The 18,709-nt window shown below is 36.5% G+C and overlaps 1 protein-coding gene across 19 annotated transcripts in view; it reads left to right on the forward strand.

Annotated features, from left to right (window-relative positions):
• LOC308058753 (RCC1 and BTB domain-containing protein 2) overlaps window positions 1–18,709 on the forward strand; it is a 46,252-nt gene that overhangs the window by 18,452 nt on the left and 9,091 nt on the right. For all 19 annotated transcript variants that reach the window (XM_080375060.1, XM_080375063.1, XM_080375055.1 and 16 more), the window contains 9 exons: window positions 643–706; window positions 3,472–3,630; window positions 4,081–4,231; window positions 6,401–6,567; window positions 7,285–7,443; window positions 9,000–9,107; window positions 11,096–11,238; window positions 12,995–13,185; window positions 17,226–17,352. In XM_080375060.1, the coding sequence (XP_080231186.1) occupies window positions 643–706; window positions 3,472–3,630; window positions 4,081–4,231; window positions 6,401–6,567; window positions 7,285–7,443; window positions 9,000–9,107; window positions 11,096–11,238; window positions 12,995–13,185; window positions 17,226–17,352 (1,269 nt within the window). The remainder of the gene's footprint in view (window positions 1–642; window positions 707–3,471; window positions 3,631–4,080; window positions 4,232–6,400; window positions 6,568–7,284; window positions 7,444–8,999; window positions 9,108–11,095; window positions 11,239–12,994; window positions 13,186–17,225; window positions 17,353–18,709) is intronic.

Raw genomic sequence — 18,709 nt, forward strand, 5'->3', positions numbered from 1 at the left:
GTTAGGAACTAATTTAAGGATAGTAGAGTCGTGCATATTTTATTTGTGAAGAAACATCTGATCTGAAAATCTGTTTCTATTGATAATGCATGTCATAAAAATTATACAAGTCATTTGCAGGGTTGGCAATATTTTCTGAAGCAGAGTGATTATTTTAACAATTTTAAGTAAACCTGAAAAGACCCAAATGTTTTTCTAACATTGCTTCTCAGAATGGAACTGGAATAAGGGCATTTGAAGGCTTAAGCCAGAAATGGAAAGCTCTGACGCATGTGCTTTTCTTCACTGAAAGAAATGTCTTGAAAAATTATGTCAGCAAGGTTCTAAATTTATTCTTCCTGCAATAAAAAGACATTGGAGTATTGTTTAATGAAACTTCTTCCTTTCCAATCGCACTGATTAATTTTGTTACTTGTTTAAAAAAAAAAAAAAGTTTTGTCCAAGATTTCTTATGTAAGTAAGAATACAGAAGAGCAGAGTCTAACTGATCACTGTACATTAAATATAAAACCAAAGTTAAGTGAGCTTTGTGTGTGTTGTTTTCTCCCTCATGGGTGCAAATAGTTCTGGCTTAATATTGTGTATTGTTAGCGTTGTTGCAGCATTATGATATGGTTATTTTAACCAGCTCTCTCTCTGCAGGGGGACACAAGCACAAATCCATATGGAGGATGAATCTCCTCCTCCTCAAGGAGTCGGTGTTAAGGTCAGAGTGTGAATTTGTATTGAGAGTTCTGTACTGCTCTACTCAAAAGGAAGAAGTTTGGTTCCATTTTGCAGTACCTTAGTATTTGCTAGTAGCTCTTAAGATAAACAGAAAACTAAAGCTATAGGTAGAAAAATGATACTGGCAAATGAAATGTTGCTTATATGAGTCACAGAATATTAGAAAAACATTATATTCATTTTAATTAAGTTGAATTGCTCATTTGGCTTAAAAAGCTAGTTTAATTTAGCATTAAGTTCCAAAGTTACATCTTCCAGCCTAATGTTTCAACAACATAAACTTGTTAGAATTAACTTTTGTAGCATAATTTGTGGCAAAAACTTCCTCCCATTTTTCCTTTTTATTTTCTTTAAACACTCTGTGTATAAAACTTAATGAAACATCATTCAGATGTTGAGCTTAATGATGATGCCTTTTAAGGTGGTCTGTGTGACAAATAACTGAATAACAAGCTTCCAAATGGTCAAATGAACTGTAGAAGTTTTAGATTCCTTAAGGCATAACTGATACACATTTGGGATAGGTAGATGGACCGTATGAAATCTCAGATTCTGGTCTATCTTTCATGACATTGTGCAATGCAATGAGAGAACTGATCACTTATGAGACATAAATATTGGCAGGCTGATAGTTCAATCTGTTTTTCATATTTTGGGGACAATATATAATGGAGAAAATCTTGAAAGGTGAGAGAATATCTCTTACGTTGACTGTTGCTGGTAATTCCAGACAGGATTTAATGGATATTTTTTGGTGTGATAATGTTTATTTCTTTTGTTTTAAAAAAGTCAGTATCAGAAGTGTTTCCTTGGGTGCTTTTTATAATAGTAGTTTGGGTTTTTTCCTTCAGTGTATTATTTTAGTGTTAAGAAATGTTACAGTTTGGGGGGTTTTAGCCTGCTAATTATAGAAGTAGAATATGAGTGCTTTGTAGAAGGAAGTTACAGGAAAAACCTATTCTATTTAAGATGAATGGGTTCTGACCTACTGTACACTCGGAATTTAGAGCCCTTATATTAAAGAAACTAATATATTATTTCAGTAAGGGAATCTGTATAACTGAAGGACACACTGATTGTGGTTTTGAACCTCAGGCTTCGTCAGTCTTGAGCAAAAGTGGGATGCAGTTTTGTTGGTGCAATTGAAAGAGTGATCAGTGATGCTTTCAGCATTCATTATCATATTTTTAAAATCCTCCATAGAATTAATGCTAACCTTCTGACATAAAACATATTGTGCTGCAAACAGCAGATGAATGAAGCCTGATTCCATGTGGATTCATGTCCTTTGTCTCTTATAACCCTGTGGTGTCATGAAGGACAGCATTTGCTAGGACTAGCTTGGACCTAATTGCTTACTGACTTATCAAATAACATACATGTCTGATTATCCAGCTGCCTTCTGCCAAATAGGTGGTGTTAGCAGAATCTTACTTTCCTTCCACTTACAAATCTGGCAGAAATTGCTCAGTTACTTGGTGTGAGGAGGTGGGGAAAGAACTGGTGTGATCAAACCCACAACTTTAGTGAAGATGACCAACCCTTCTTGCCCTTTCTCAGAAATACATTATGAAGGAATGTGTGAGTAACAGATATTTGTTTAACGATTTTAGTTCAGGATTAATTCAGGGTTTACCACTGTAGTTCCAAATGTTATCTATGTTTCTGTTTACTTTTTTGTATTAAGTGATACTAATCAAAAAAGCAATACTCTTCTGACCAGCATAACATGCTTCAGACTCCAAATTAGAATTTATTTGCATCTTTGTTTCAGTCAGAGGTAGAAAAAATGAGGTTCTGTAACAGATCATTTTGCAAGTCTGGTACTTGCTAGAAGTAAACCAGGAACGTTACATGGTAGGCTACATAATGCCTGTGATAGGCAAAAGCTGTTCTTACTTACCTTCTGATCTGGCAAGTAATGCCGCTTTTCTTTCACATTCAGAGCCATTTTAATTTCAGTAAAAAAAATTAGATGCATGCTCTGTGCAAAATTTGCCATTAAATTTTGGTACTGCAACATTTTTCTGATTTGTGCTATAATAAAGCGGTAGAAATGTTGCATAAGATCCAGACATTAGCTTGACTAGTTTTAATGTCTGGAGAGACTTATTATTCTTTCTCTTTAACTATAAACTTGTAATTTGTGCTTGGATAAGCTGGAAAATGTTCAATTATTATTTTTTTTTAATTATATGGCTACTTACATAAAATGCAGATATTCTTAGGAAGTTCCCAAAGATTCAAGGATTGTTGAAACACAAGTAAATTTCAGAAGGAGAAAGGAAAAAGTTTCTCAAGTTTTCTCAGGTTTCCATTTTCAATGTTAAAAAAAGAAAGTGTATATTTATCAAAGATGTGTGTATCCTTGGGCAGATTTTTTTATGGTTTCATCTTTTAACGGGAATTTTAGTATTGGAGAAAAAGGCAAATTAATTTCAAGTTTTGAATGTATGCTTTACACTTTATGTTAGAATCCTGTACATTGAATTCTGTAAACTAGCAGTTAAGTTGTATGAATGCAGTGAAAATACAACCTCACCATTTAATCTTATAAGGTACTTTTCTCCATGCATATAGATACTTTTTTTTCTGGATCAGGATATAGTTTATTTTAATGGCTTCCCTTCTAGAATTAAATTACTGGTTTGTGGTTGAAAAAGTAGAATTTTTTTTCCTTTTTACTGTGCAAAGGTATACATTTCTCACTGTTTAGGTATTTTATATAATTTTTCATAATATCAGGTCTTGGAGGCAACATTATTGTCAGCCCTGAAGATGCTGGATGTTGGGAAATGGCCCATTTTTTCTCTCTGTTCCCAAGAAGAGCTCAAGTTAATTCGTCAAGCCTGTGTGTTTGGCAATGCTGGTAATGAAGTGTTGTATGCAACTGAAAATGATGAGGTAATTGTCCAAGAATGTGTATGAACATGACATATTTAGTCATTTATGTATCAAGTTATTCTGAAAGCCAGTACTATGATAGTATATCTTAAAAAAGTTGCATGCAAAAATGTCTGATTGTTTTGATTGCTACTAAAATATTTTCAATTGAAATTAATGGCTTCCTACCACAGTCAGAGCATAAAGAGAAGGTGGAGTTAGACATTTCTTCAAGGTGCATAGTGATAGGAGGAGAGGCTGAGTCAGCATTAGGGAAAAAAAAATTACTGTGAGTGGTTAAGTCCTGGAGGGGTTGTGAGATCTTTTCCTTGGAGGTATTCAAGACTCTACTGGACATAGCCTTGAGTCAGCTCTTTAGACCTTTGTGGAGCTGGGGGTTTGTTTAGTTGACCTTTAGAGAAGGTCCTCTATTCCAATCTAAATTATGATTCTGTGGTTCTTTTATAACAGGTTTTTGTGCTTGGCATGAACTGCAGTGGGTGTTTGGGAACAGGTGACATGCAGAGCACTATTGAACCAAGGAGGTTAGATACTCTGTGTGGCAAAAAGATAGCCTGTCTGAGTTATGGAAGTGGCCCACATGTTGTTCTTGCTACAGAAGGTAAAGTATGATCTGAATATTGCTTTTCCAGATAATCCACTTTACTTAGTCCAGCAGGTGTGAAAGGTCTGTGCTGGTAATACGAGAGAATTGGGATAGACATTGGCTATCAAGTCCAACATATTTTCATTGGTGAATGTGATGTGTCAGCTAGTTCTGTTATAGCTAGTTCTTTTCAAAAGTTTTTCAGGCTCTCCTTTAATTTTGTTGCCACTTTGGGAAGGTTTTAATTTTTACTTTGCGGTTTGGAACTCTTGATTGCTTTTGAAACGCATCAGTGGCTATGTTATCCCCCTATGTTCTTGTGCTGATGTTGTCCTTTTGCTAAAATGCATCTTTTCCCTCCTGTACCTACTTTTGGATGTGCTTAAAAGACCAGTTATATCGCCTCTCAGCCTTTTGTTTTCACTTGTCTTATTGACACACCGTTATCCACATCATGATAGTGGCCCTTCTGTTCATAATTAAGCACATTATTTTCGAAGACAAATGACTAATACTGTGTTCCCAGTGAGGTTCTGTTCGTCTGACTGATGATGTTAACATTTGTCTCTTTCTCCATTAATGAGAATAAATCTTTTTGAGTAGTCTAAATTAGATGACGAAGGGTAGGTGAGAGAAATTATAAATGTGTGACTGTTCTTTATATTCAATTACATTCCACTGTTTTCTCCAGTCTTCAGGGTGGGCCATTCTGAATGCTTTTTATGTATCTATCTATATTCTTCTGAGCTTTGTTGCTGGCAGATCTCGCTGACGCTCGTACTCCTTACCCAGATAATAAAGTACTGCAAAAGAACAGGTCCAGGACTAATCCTTGAGGATTTTTACTCGTAACGCCATTCACATGAATAACTTCCATTCAGCACAGCCTTTTTTAACCCACCTTTCAGACAGGCATTATGTATTTCACAATTCTTTAATTACTATCATTTCCAGTTCATATCGTATATTTCTATGTGGCTGTTTCACTTGTTTACTGAAATTTATATTCTCAGGTTGGGAAGGAAGGGAAGGTTGTTTGCTTTTGACAGGATAAAGTAATAAATCTAACCTGTTACTGTAGACCAGAAATACTGGTTTAATGTAGCATGTTTTGCTGTGAAACGTCAATTTCACTCAGCTCCATGCTCATATACCTTCTGGACATGCAGTTCCAGCTAGCCTTACCGTCTGTGGTCCCAACCCAGGAGCACTTTAATGCAGATAACCTCATCTAACCACAATTATAGATCTTGATACAGATGCACACTTTGTAGTTCTGAGGGAATCCTCCTTCAGGATAAGGAGATCCTGGTGATCTCCTTAGAAATTGGATGGATTTGTATGTCAAACCTAACTCTCATACAATAATTATATGATTTAGGTTTAGAAAATTAAGATAATGCTCATAATAGACAAGATGAATGCAGGACAGCTATTCATCATCCTGCACAACTGTGACTAGAGGACACTTGATTTAAAACCGGTGAAAGTGAGTACAAAAAGGTGTTAGCTTCATGGATAACAACAGAACCAGAAGTACCTGGTAATATCTGTACTCTAGTGATTGTAAATGCTTGGGAACTACAAAAAGTGACCAGGCTTATGTTTCTCTTGAACAGCAGCTTTTTTCTATTGCCAGTTGGAGACAGAATTTTGCACTAGGAGGACCGTTGGTCTAACCCAGTCAGACATTTCTCGCATTCCTAATTTTACTAGCATGTTTCTCAAAATAGAGGACGTGAATAGTACATTTGAATAACAAGTAAATAATGTTATGTTTATTAATACGTAATAGGATTTTTTTCTCACAAGCATCCTCGTGCATATTGTCAAGGAGTGAAGCTTGTTATTTGAATTTTCCAAAGCGGGAAACAGTGCCAACATGTAGACAAGAAATTGTGATTGATTGTCAGTAACAAATTGAAATGGGGACATTTGACTGTCATTTCATCCTTTTCTCTTCTGTATTGCACTATCTCCTTTCTTTTAACTACATGATTTCCTTTACTAAGATTATGGTGATACTATCCTTTGGGATTTGTGGTCCATGCTATGCAAAGGTAGCATTAGCAAGTCAATGCACTTGAGCATCAAAGGGCGTGCATATATATATATACACATACACGCTTAAATATGTATATTGTTATTGAATTTGACTTTTCAATTGGGAAAATTTTATTTTAGAAGGAGAAGTGTATACGTGGGGTCATAATGCTTATAGTCAGCTGGGCAATGGCACAACAAATCATGGTTTCATCCCCTGTCAAGTCTCTACTAACCTGGTGAACAAGAAAGTCATTGAAGTTGCCTGCGGCTCTCATCATTCTATGGTGTTAACATCTGATGGAGAGGTGAGAATAGCTGGAATTAATCTCTTTTTTTTTTTTTTTTTTTTTCTCCTTCTCTTCATGAAATTCATGTGTGTGAGAAACAGGAAACTATTGTGTACCTAGAACATTAGACCTTGCTTCTTGCTAGCCCTGCAGTGCTGATGCAACATTGATAAAAATGGAAAACCTGTTAGGGTCTAGCTGCTTTGAAGTGCATGCAGAACATTGATTTTTGTAACACATCTGCTTGGAATAATCAATTATAATTTCTTTACAGAGGGCAGGTAGTTCCTTCCTATGCTATACTATACTGTAGATGCTTTAATGGCATTAAAGCTGACAATAATATAAATCACATTCATCTAAGGAGTTCTGCCCACCAAAGTAAAAAGTTTTCTGTCATTTACTTCAAAGTGCCATTTGTGTCCAGTTAGCTATTCTACTTCGGGTTCTAGAAAACTAGCAATGGACTCTTCCAGCATAAACGTAGCTGTCATGTTGCCTCATACCTTTAATTGGAGGAACAGAAAAGAATGGTATAGTTCTATAAAATTGAGTTGCATATTTTTGAAAGAAACAATTAAACTGTAAACCTGCATTTCTTCCTAGATCTTCAAAAGGATAAATCTGCTTGAACTCAAAATGGTTTTTTATGCATATAACTTTTTTCCTCTCTTGCATATGTATTTTGAACTGTATATTATATAGCATTCTTTTATGACAATTCTCTTACACTAGGTATACACATGGGGTTATAATAACTCAGGGCAAGTTGGATCTGGTTCAACAGCTAATCAACCAATTCCTCGAAGAGTTACCAACTGTCTACAAAATAAAATAGTAGTTAATATAGCTTGTGGACAGATGTGCTCTATGGCTGTGGTGGAAAATGGAGAGGTAAGAAATTTTAAGTGTATTTTCTGACTTAATTTTATTTGATGTAGATTATTTCAGATCTGTTGGTAGTGAGCTACTACTCAAAAAGGAAGTGTACCATTTCAGACTCCCTCAAATCTACCTGCTTATACTGCTTGTAAAACCCCTTGTCATGAATAGTCCTGATCATTCTGACATATTTAAGCACATCTTCCTATCCATGCTGATTATGGTTTCTCCTTTAGAAAGGAGGTAGAGTGAAACAGGGAAAATTATTCACTAAAATTTGGTTTAGGGCTTTTTGGTTTATGAGATTACTCATAAAATTCAGCAGCTGTTTCTATTTATCAGCTATTGAAGTTGGCTTTGAGTTGAAGGAATTCCAGTATCAAATTTCAGGTTTACTTGAAAATACAATTCTGAAGTAAAAATAGCATTGTGAAGGTCAGGAGATTTTTATAAATTTGGGGATTAAATCACATCAAATCTATATATGTATACTTTCCATTTCATGCTAGCTTCATGTTCTCATATGTAAAAATAATTACATTTGTATCAGAAACTTACTGATTTTTAGAGCTGGTATTATATTCTAGCAAAAATGAAAGTGCCGATTAATAAGTCATCCTACTGCTGTCTTTAGCATTCATAGAAACATAAAATACGTAGGTAGTGAAGTGAATATTCAAACAGAAACTAGAATATTAAGTGTCAAGAGTGTGAGAATAATCTGAATGCTATTTTAATTTTCAGTGCTCATATGCACACTTTGTCAAGAGAAAGCAGAAAATAAAAGTACATTGCATATATTCGTTCTGCTGCAGTACCCTTTGAATCCCTCTAGTACTTTATCGTTGCAAAGATACAAAGAGGTTGTTGTGTTTTTGGTTTAGTTCATGTAAACTGAAGATTTTGGGCAGCCTACATCCTCTCTAGCTCTATTACTCCAAGCATTTCAGTTTAGACCTAAGTAGCTATTGACTACAGTAGAACATATGTCACTTAAGAAAGGGAAATACTGAAGCCTGATAATTTATGTTCAGCGTAAAGCTATCAACAGCCTGCTCAATCAAACTGTTGTTCATAGCTTCCAGTTTATATTTGGTTTAGTGTGTTTTCTTTTCTGTTAGAGGATTTTTGAATGAGAAATTAGCTCTTTGAAAAAGAGTATTCATGCTGAATTTGCTCTGTGCTGGGAAACAGCCACATGAATCACTTATTTTATACTCTTCTTATTAAAATGTTGTAGTCTTACATAATCTAACTCTTAAAAAGCAACACGAATATGAAAGTTTAGAATTTTAGATGAGCATGCAGTTGGTAGTTTAAACAGAAACAGCATCCACAATTTGCAGTACAGAACAACATGCACATATGTATGTGTATATATATGTGTGTGTATATATATAGGTATGTTTGTATATATGTGTTTGTATCTACCTATGTAGTACAGATCCTAGAGGTGTGGGGATGGAAAGTATTAAGGAAAATTATCATTGTAACTCTGAAATAGTTACATTGCTTTCAAAAGAAGTAGATAGTAGCAAGCAGTTAAACTCCTTGTTTCTGTTTTTCAGGTCTATGTCTGGGGTTACAATGGCAATGGCCAGCTTGGGCTGGGCAGCAGTGGCAATCAGCCAACACCATGCCGAATAGCAGCTTTGCAAGGCATTCGTGTACAGCGGGTATGTGTGTGATGCTCCACGTCAAACCTTTTATGAAAATATGCTAAGGCATATTCTAAAGTTAAAGGAAACAGGTCTTTATTTAAAGGGCCATTAATCGGAATAAAAACATGTATCTTAAAATGGACCTCTTGTCAGTAGGGGAGGAACTGTGGCCCTGTGGAGTTCAGTGGGAATTTTGCCATTGGCTTCAATGAGGTCAGGATTTTACTGAAAGAGGATGAGGCCATTAGAAATGTTAGGTCTTTTTTTTTTTCTCCTGGGAAACTTAACAGGGGTTTTGTTTGTTTTTTTTTTTTTTTATTATTATTTTAGTTAATAAGAAAGCCTTTGTTAACCCAATTCTTCATTTAACCCCCGTTGTCTTTTCTGGGAAAATGCTGCAGTTTAGCATTTTGTCTTTCTGGCAGACTGAGTATCACTTTTAGAATTGCAGTCCAGCCACAGTGACTAAGTGGTATTTGGAGTCTGAAGAAATTGTCTCCAACTGCTTTTGGTCAACAGTTGGTATGATTCTATGGTTAGTCTTGATCTTGGGTGTTTATTACACTTTACCAAATAGCCTGGCTACAGTGTAACTAGCAAACTGATAACCTGTTTTGACTGATAAGAAATATTGATAAGAAATATTTAAAGTAACTGTAGAACTTTTCAGTTCAGTTTTTAATTGATTTATCCAAAATAGAGGATACTGTCAGGAATATGACACATTCTGCTAGAAAATATAGGGTTTGTAACCTGGTGAAAATTTACAGGACTAATTTGAACTTTGGATTTATAGACTTTGGATTTAGGGGAAGTTTTGGATTTTATAAATCTTTTAAAATAAACTCATTTTATGATAGTTTTACATTCAGTTCATACAAACAGTAGCTTTGCTGTTAACGGTGTTGGAGAGTAACATAATAAAGGGAATATTATTTTTCCCCTGTATTTATTGTCCTGTTTAGAGAGTGAGTGCACCGGTAGGTTTGACTTGGATCCTATTTCTATCCACTTCATTTGCTTGATACTGATTATTACCAAGTTGTATACCTCCAATCAGTGAATAACTTCAGGATTTATCTCATCTAAGCCCATCATATGCTTCATGGATGTCAGTGGACTACATGTACTTACAGTATATCTGCTTTACAGATTATATGAAGATGTGTGCTAGTTTTGAACAATGTGAATTGATAGCCATCTAGCTATAATGTTATATTAATTCATGCAGAGCAAGAGTGTTGCTGGTAATTTTGCCATTGTGTTATCTGTATGTGCAGCATGTACTGCATATTTAGGTCGTAAAGTGAATATTCAAGCAACCTTGTGTGGGGTGCCTGGGGAGGCAGCTCAGCAGGACCGAGTGGGTTTCTACAAGAAGGTATGAGCTGACAGTTGTGTACTGCCATCAAGATGAAGAGTTTCATTTCTTCCCTCTTTCATGACTGGCTGCTCCTGTTGATCACCTTGTGTGGGCACTGGTGGTCCTCAGGCCCAGCTGTGGAGAGTTTTCTTCGAATGATGTAACTCATCTCAGCAGAGGGTCCACTGGAGCTGGCACAGGGAGCGGACAGTTCTGGGTGGCTGGCAGTCAGGGAGTAGAGGAGCAGACAGGGAGACCTCACCTGTTTTTACAGGCCTGTAAGCTATTCACATTGGAGCAGTTGCCCATAGAGCAAGGTCAATACAAGACTGTCTGCCTCTTTCTGCATGCTGTTCATGTTTGTCATATAGTTTTCTTTCTTCCTCGATTTCTAGCTATTCCTTTGCTGTACTCTTGAGATGATCTGGCAGGGTTCCTCACTGGTACCTTTTTTCCTCAAAGTCACCTCATCTGCTTTGCTTCCCTTTTTAATGAATGTTTCTCTATTTGTAATTATTTTTAATTTTTACACGGATATAGAATCAGTAACATTAATGTATAGCATAACATGTAACTATCTGTTATGTATTAACTTACTGTTACATAAAAATGAGATTGTTCTTTTTATTATTCCTTATAGGTTGCCTGTGGCTATGCACATACATTAGTGCTAACAGATGAAGGTCAGATATATGCCTGGGGAGCCAATTCATATGGCCAGTTAGGTACTGGGAATAAAAGTAACCAGTCTTATCCTACAACAGTTATGGTGGATAAGGACAGGTAATGCTTACAGTCTTGCAGTCAGACATTAGTTGTCATACTCTCAGAAGAGCTACAGAAAAATTATGGCATTTTTAATCTGTTTTTTGGAAGAAATGGCCTATAATTTTTTGTAGTAGTTCTTCTGCTAAATGTGAATGGAATTTTCAGTGAAAGTGCTTGAATCTGCCCCATATAACCACCCTTGTGAAAGAGAAACTGAATGTTCTGAGCCTGAATGTGCTATTTTCTGCTTCGTCTCACACTGTACTTTATAGGCCTTAATTGCAGTTTCTCTTCAGTGGTGTAGTTTCATTGTTTGAAGTCAACGATAAAAGCTTTATTGTTTCTGAATATAAATTGACTTTTAGTATGCTACTTTCGACAAGAAGTACACACAGAAAAAGTAAAATTGGACATCTGGAATTTGTGTTATTTCTGCTGTTAAGTCCAGCTCATAACCCAGGAGAGAAAGAAAGAGAGTTCTTGGTATTGTTGCCTGAAAATTAAGCTTAGATTTTTCAGAAGTTAAATATTTTCCAGTAAGGCCTTGATGGTTAGTGAGTGGTTATTTCTGTTGCTAATGTAAAGCTGTGTATATATGTGGCCAGAAATTTGAGTCTGTTCCTTACTACTAAGGTCTTGATTTTGGCCTTCTGTTGTGAATGATAAGAAAAGTGAGATGTTCCTCTTAAACTTATGTCTGTGTACAGTACTGTAAGAGGCAACTTGCTCCGGTGATGAGACATGACCTGTTTTTAAGGTTTTGATTTCTTTGTGTGTTTGTGCTTTTGCTTAAAATGTAGCTGATTTTTTTTTTTTTCCAGAATTTTGGCTGAGTTAAAATGTTACCACATTTTAATACAGGTTTTAATGTTGTTGTGCCTTTCCCTTTTGTTGGCCAGAATATGTATTCCTGGTGTCGGTGAGAATATTACACTCACTACAGCCTGCAAGATTTGTACATACAGCTTTAACCAAGTTGCTTCCCAGCCGTCTTCCCCAGACAGCTGGGGAAACAAGTAAACAAGCAGTAGTTCATGCTGTAAAACAGTGGATTGTGTAATGTTGTACACGGTGCAAGTTTTGAAATCCTAAATGAACTTTTGGATTAGCAAGATAGCCTAACGTAGCTAAAATACACTTAGAAACAGCTTTTAGTGCTGTTTGGTTCTGATTTTTTATTTTCAAAATGAAAGTCTGTTAAACATCAGTAATAGTAATTGTGTGAATAATTACATTATTTTAATTAAAAGTATGTTTAAATTGTTGGTTTATAACTGTTACCAATAAGCAAGCAGGAAAAAGTTTTTCATTAACTTTCAATTATAAGCCAAAATGCAAATTCCCTTTTTTTTTTTAAATGTCTCCTCATTTCCTCTTCCATCTTCTCCAAGTTCCTGTTCTCTACAGCTTAATGCAGCCACTCACCTCACTGCTTAGCACCACCAAGGACATTCAGAGTCTTGAAACTCTGTTTGAGGGAGCTAAGGGGCTCATTAGAGCATGTGCTGCAGCAGATACACGGCTCTGCTGCAACAGTGTCTTACCACTCCCAAGATGCTTTTTCATTGAGAAACGTTGAGCGCATGCCATTTGAAGGAACATTGATAGCCCTTCTAATTTTGCTACGTATGATCAGAAGAAATTCTTGCAATTGGAAATGCATGCTTACAAATGTTTTGCAACAGAGGAAGACAGGAGGTAGTGAGCTTCACTGTATTTTCTTCTTCTGAGCGTGACTTGCCTTTTTTTCTTTGTTTGCTTGTAAATTCAGAGTTACAGAGATTGCAGCCTGCCATTCTGCTCACACGTCAGCTGCCAAGACCCAGAGCGGCCAGGTGTACATGTGGGGCCAATGCCGTGGGCAGTCAGTGATCCTTCCCCACCTCACTCACTTTGCCTGCACTGATGACGTGTTTGCTTGCTTTGCTACTCCTGCCGTTATGTGGCGTCTGCTGTCAGTAGGTGAGCTTAAAAGTATTTTTTTTTGTTCTGACATCTTCTAAATAGAATCATTAGTACATAAACCAGTTGCGTGTATTGGAAGTCTAATCTTAATTTCTTGCAAAAATATACACTGGGAAGCATAATCATATGTTACATATGTGTAATTGGTAATATGGAATTGTAAAAATTGCGAAGGCCTGATGGCAGTGCTAAACAATTGTTTTATTGATGTAGTTCATTTCTGTGGGGAAATGCCTTGGGTTTGGGGAGGTGGTTTTTTTTGTATAACCACTGAATGTTGCTGTACAGTGGCCATGGGTAGAGAAACTGAGTTTAAATTGGGAGACTTGAGGAGCCATGCAGAACATTTAGGAACCCTGCAGCTTTCCTTGAAGCCCTTTAGTAGACAACTGAGAAATGAGGGAGCCAAATTCCCGTGTTCAGAACTGGCCACAGGCACTTAGTCTCATCACAAGTGATCATGACCTGCACTTCTGAAGAGACAGGTTGCTGGATCTCGGATATTTGATTAACATTAAGGTTTGTCTTGCTGGTCTTGACTAAAAAGTGTTAAGTATATAGCACTAATGGAGAGCTCATTCCTCAGCCTCAAATTCAATTCTGTATGGGTTGCTAATTAAGTTACTGGCTTTGCTGACCTAATCAAAGGTGAGATTCTTGGGGTTGTTTGTAGGTATCATCTGGGAGCTTATGCTAAATGCTGGAATGAAGCAACTTGTAATTTGTAGTTTGAGCTGTACTGAGTCCATCATGCTTCTATTCCACTTCTGTACTGCCTTTGCAATCGCTTTTGTGTTGCTGTATGCTTTTGTCTGACCATTGTAGAACACTTGTTTCCTCCCTTGGTGTTTTCTGGATACCAAGGTAAGGAAATTCTGTTAATAGTATTTGTATTTCATCTTTGAGAGACTAGACAATTAAATGGAGAATCCTGTTGTCAGGAAACTGCTTCACCGGAATTCATGTTTTAGGGCACAGTCTGAAGACCCACATAGGTTGAGGCACGTGTGCTTTCTAGGGTGTCTTGTTCAGAACTGTAAGATATATGTTTTATAACTGTGGAAATTCTTAATATTCCTAATACTTGCCTACTACTGGATCAGATGTAAATTGTGCTACTGCATTAAAATCTCAGGCAATGAGGTTGTTCATTCCATGTAAATATGTGTGTGTTGTTGTCAGTTCCACATAAGAGTATCTGTAGTATATTATTCAGAATTTTCTTCCATAAGAACTGGGTATTTTATGAAGGAAATGGGACATTATTAGTATATGTAGCTTAATAACAAATTCAGTTACATGTATCCTATGTACATTAGCAGGGTTGTGGGGTTGTTCAGCTTCCATTTCTTCTTGCCCTGTTAAAATAGTACTTCGTACTATAAGAATTTCCTTTCTACTTTTTCTCTTGCCTTTTGTTCTCAGTTTAGTGCAGAGTATTAAGGAATTTTTCAAAGGAGAGTGGAGGAAGACGGGAAGCAAAAACCACATAATTCCTTATTTAGTTCCTCACAGAGGAGACAACTGCTTAAGTGAGACAGACTGTGTTACAGTTTTTCAGTACTCCTTTCTGCAAATTCACCTTTTCTTATCTTCTACAAATGCTATTTTAGGTCAGAAATGCTAGGTTAGCTAAGAATCCTGAGTGGTATTATATATGCTCATTCATGTAATTACCACTTTTGTGTTGAAGATTCCAGGTAAACCATTTATTATAATAAGCATATTGCTCATTAATACTCATAGATATTCACTCAGTTTAACACCACATGGTTAAGACTACATCTATAACTATTTCCCAGCCCATCTTTTATCCTCACCTTCATTGCCACTGTGAATAATGCACTCAGGCTCCCTGCACTGCTTCACATCTTGGGACTTGTTTTTGACTGTAGCAGCTCCTTTTATTTTTGTTTTTTTGACCTTGACTTCTTGGTCCCTTTGGAAATAATGTTGCAACACTGTAGCAACATTGTACCAAAGCACAAGGTGAATCCTTACAGGAGGAAAACGTTATTTTATTTTTAAACAAAACTAATTTCAGATGCACTTTCATACCCACATTCTGATATGTGCCGAGTGGTTTGTCCAGCATCCTGGCACTGAAAAATGTGTTCAGGTGGTCTGAGCAGAGTTCCTTGTGATGACACAGGGCAAAGGATGCTGGCTATCAGGCCCTCATCATGTCTTCTGGATTCATTTTAGTTAGCTGACTCTCTGCTGGTTTCAGGTGTGCCTTTTTGCATGCTCTAGGGGCTGAGAGTGACTAGTCTCTTCATCCTGTCCCACCTTGGCAAGGCGTCAAGACTGACTCACTGATGTTTGTCTCCTGATCTACGTGTGGTTAGAATCATCAGGCAGCTGCATCCTGGGATCTTAACATCTGGTGAACTAGGTGCTGTGGACATCTGTCACGCTTACAGCCCTTCTGTCTGTTGTATACTGGCACTTCCCCATCTATGCATTACCATTCGTTCTGTTTGTGGCAGTTCTAACATTTCTATTACAATTCTTAGTACCGGGTGCTAAGGATTTTTCTTGGCTTTGTGCCTTGTCAGTGTAAACTGCCTCTTCGTTTCCTTCCTCTGGTCCCTCCTTCACTGCTGTAACAAATAAAAACAGCTATCATTCTCTCTTGAGAATTTCATAACTGAACCCCACTATATCCAGTTTAACTCTGCTGGCTGTGGAAGTCATCTGGAAACGTGTATTGGTGGACATCTGAATTGCCAGTTAACTTTGAAGAAGAGCTTCAGCTTTGCATTGGTGGCTAAAATTATAACTTACTTGGATAGCAGAGGTCTGAGTAAATAAACCGCACTGTACAAAATAAGAACAGACAGAGTCTTTTACAGTGTCATTGTTTCAGAAGGATTTTTTATCATTACATTGGGTTTTTCCACCCCCCAACTCCTTTCAACATCAAGATACTTTGATGATTATTGCCCTAATTGTGTATACCTGAATGTAATTGACATGATCTAAATGAAATGAAAAATACCATGCTAAACGAAGTGTAACAATATCAAACTGTGTTTGTTGAGTTTTTTTGTAGAGCTTGTGTTGAAGGTCTTCCCATTTCCAGCAGACTACTACTCCTATTTCTAGCTTGGTAGGCTACAGGACCTAGCATTTATGTAATTTGCTGTAGAGAACGTCTTATTACTGACCCACAAAATTTGTATAAACCACTAATGTGTATTTATATGGTCAGAAGACAAAATGTTTTCTCGGTTCAGAATGAGGTTTGGGCGGTTTAATTTTTTAGTAATATTAAAGAAGGTAGTTATCTGAGGTTACGAAATATGATGGGAGATTTGGGAACAGTTCAGGATTTAAAAACTTTTATGCAGACGATGGATGACTTTTCAAGGCTGTCTAGTAACTTTATAACGGCAAGTGTCAAGTGCACCGTAGGATATACATACATATGACAAACATGAATATGCGGACATTCACATAGACTTATGGTGTTAGAAGCACTATGGAAAACGCTTTTTGAATAGACATGTAACTGTTGGTATTTACATTTAGGGATATTGTACTGGGCAGTTTCACTGCAACCAATATGTTGGTTATGTAATAGCTTTATTTATGCTGTAAGATACTGTCTTCTCATGGGAGTATTTTAGAAAATCTTACTGTGATTTTTTTTTTATTGACTTTTTGGGTATCTTATAATTAACACTTTGCATTTAGATTAATTTACCCAGTAATGACTGATGGCATTTGCTATCAGGTGCAGCATTAAACTTCAGAGACTGTTCATTTTTTTCCTGGCCTTATATAGGTCAGAGGAATGGGACTTACTTTTTTTTTAGTAGCGGTATTTGTTTGGAGTAGGAAACTAGTAAGGACTGAAGAAAGCTGCCATTTATTAGCTTTTCTGGGGTTTCATACTGAACACATTGTCTGCTGAGTTGTTTTTTTACTAGTCTTAAAGAGATGTTGTATTTATTAAGAGTGTTAATTGCTGACAGATACCCAGGATGTTATCATGAGAGATACCTGTATTACTATTAATTCCCCTTTTCTAGAGCCTGATGACCATCTAACAGTAGCCCAGTCATTAAAGAAGGAATTTGACAACCCTGAAACTGCAGACCTGAAGGTTCTAGTGGATGGAAAATATATTCATGTTCATAAAGTTCTTCTCAAAATTAGGTAAGAAACAAACTGTAGAGTTAAATATAAACTAAACTGTACAGTGTACTCTACTGTCCTGAGTCATTACTGCTCAAAATGTTTGACTTATTCTTACAAACTTCCTTCTCCCTCAGCCAAGGGGTTTACCTGCTACCTGCTGTTCTTCATTGTTACTCTTTTCTTCATTTCCTTGCTGCTTGGACTTAGCAAACATGCTGGCTACTACCAGCCTTTTCATGACTTTGCTCCATCTGACATGTATCTTCCTTCATGCCACCTGAACAGTCTTGACCCTGATTTTTAAAAACCTTTTCCTGCTGAGGAAAAGGCTCATTTCTTTCTGCTGCCTTCCCAGTTGGATCAGTTTTTCCTCCTTTACATGTTTGGGTTCCTCCACTAGGATGATTTGAAGGGTTTGTGTTCATTTTTGCCTTTCTTCCCTTTCACAGGACCCTTCAGTTGTTTCAGCAATTTCTACAGATGCTCTTCAGATTGTATTTGTTTTTCCTTTTTTGTCGCCTACTTGGTTTAAACCTTCTTAACAATGACTTTGAATTTTAAGCTGGCTTCTCATTTTGACTTTACAGCTTTTTGCAGGTTAACACTTTACAGTGAGATTTGACATATGCAGTTCTACAGAGTAATCGCATTGTTATTAACATGCAGAGATTAGTTTGTTACTGCTGGCACAGTTTCTACTAGGATATTCTAGAGACACTGCTTTAGATCTCTTCTGACTTGCTAACTGCTTCTGTTCCACGCTTGTCATTGTTAGAATAACTTTTGCTATTTTCTTTCACAGAATACTTGGCTATCTCATCCTGCTCATCATCACTTTTGTCTTCCTACTTTTGTTCCTGAGTTCCATTGGTGATTTCTTGTATATTACCGCATAAAATTAACATTCCTTTTTAATTCTTGCCTCCCTTTTTTTTGTCTTTTCTGCTCTTTTCTTACTACTCTAGTTACCTGTATTACTATTTTCTTCTCTGGTTTCATTGCTTGTATATTACACTCTAGCTTATAGTCTACCCTCTTTGTTTGGAACACCACATGTCCTTCATGAGATACCACTTCAAATCTTGTGTATCCCCAAAATGTTTCTGAAGTTCTTTTTCCTGATAATCAAACTATTTGTACCTTTTCCTTATTTCTTTCTTCTTGCTCTACTTTTCTCAGGTTATATGGCATTCTGGGAAGCAAATGTGTCTAATTCTGAAATGGATTTAAATGTATGGCATTATCAAAATAATATGCAGGGATAATAAAGCATCAGGCACAATCTGTAAAATTAATATTTCCTTTAAGCCTTATAGTCTCATGATGCAACTATCAGCGGATAATGTTTTTAAAATGGTATTTTGCAGCATTCAGC

Source organism: Falco punctatus (genome assembly GCF_963210335.1).
Source record: "Falco punctatus genome assembly, chromosome: 2".
In the NCBI taxonomy this organism is placed as follows: domain Eukaryota; kingdom Metazoa; phylum Chordata; class Aves; order Falconiformes; family Falconidae; genus Falco; species Falco punctatus.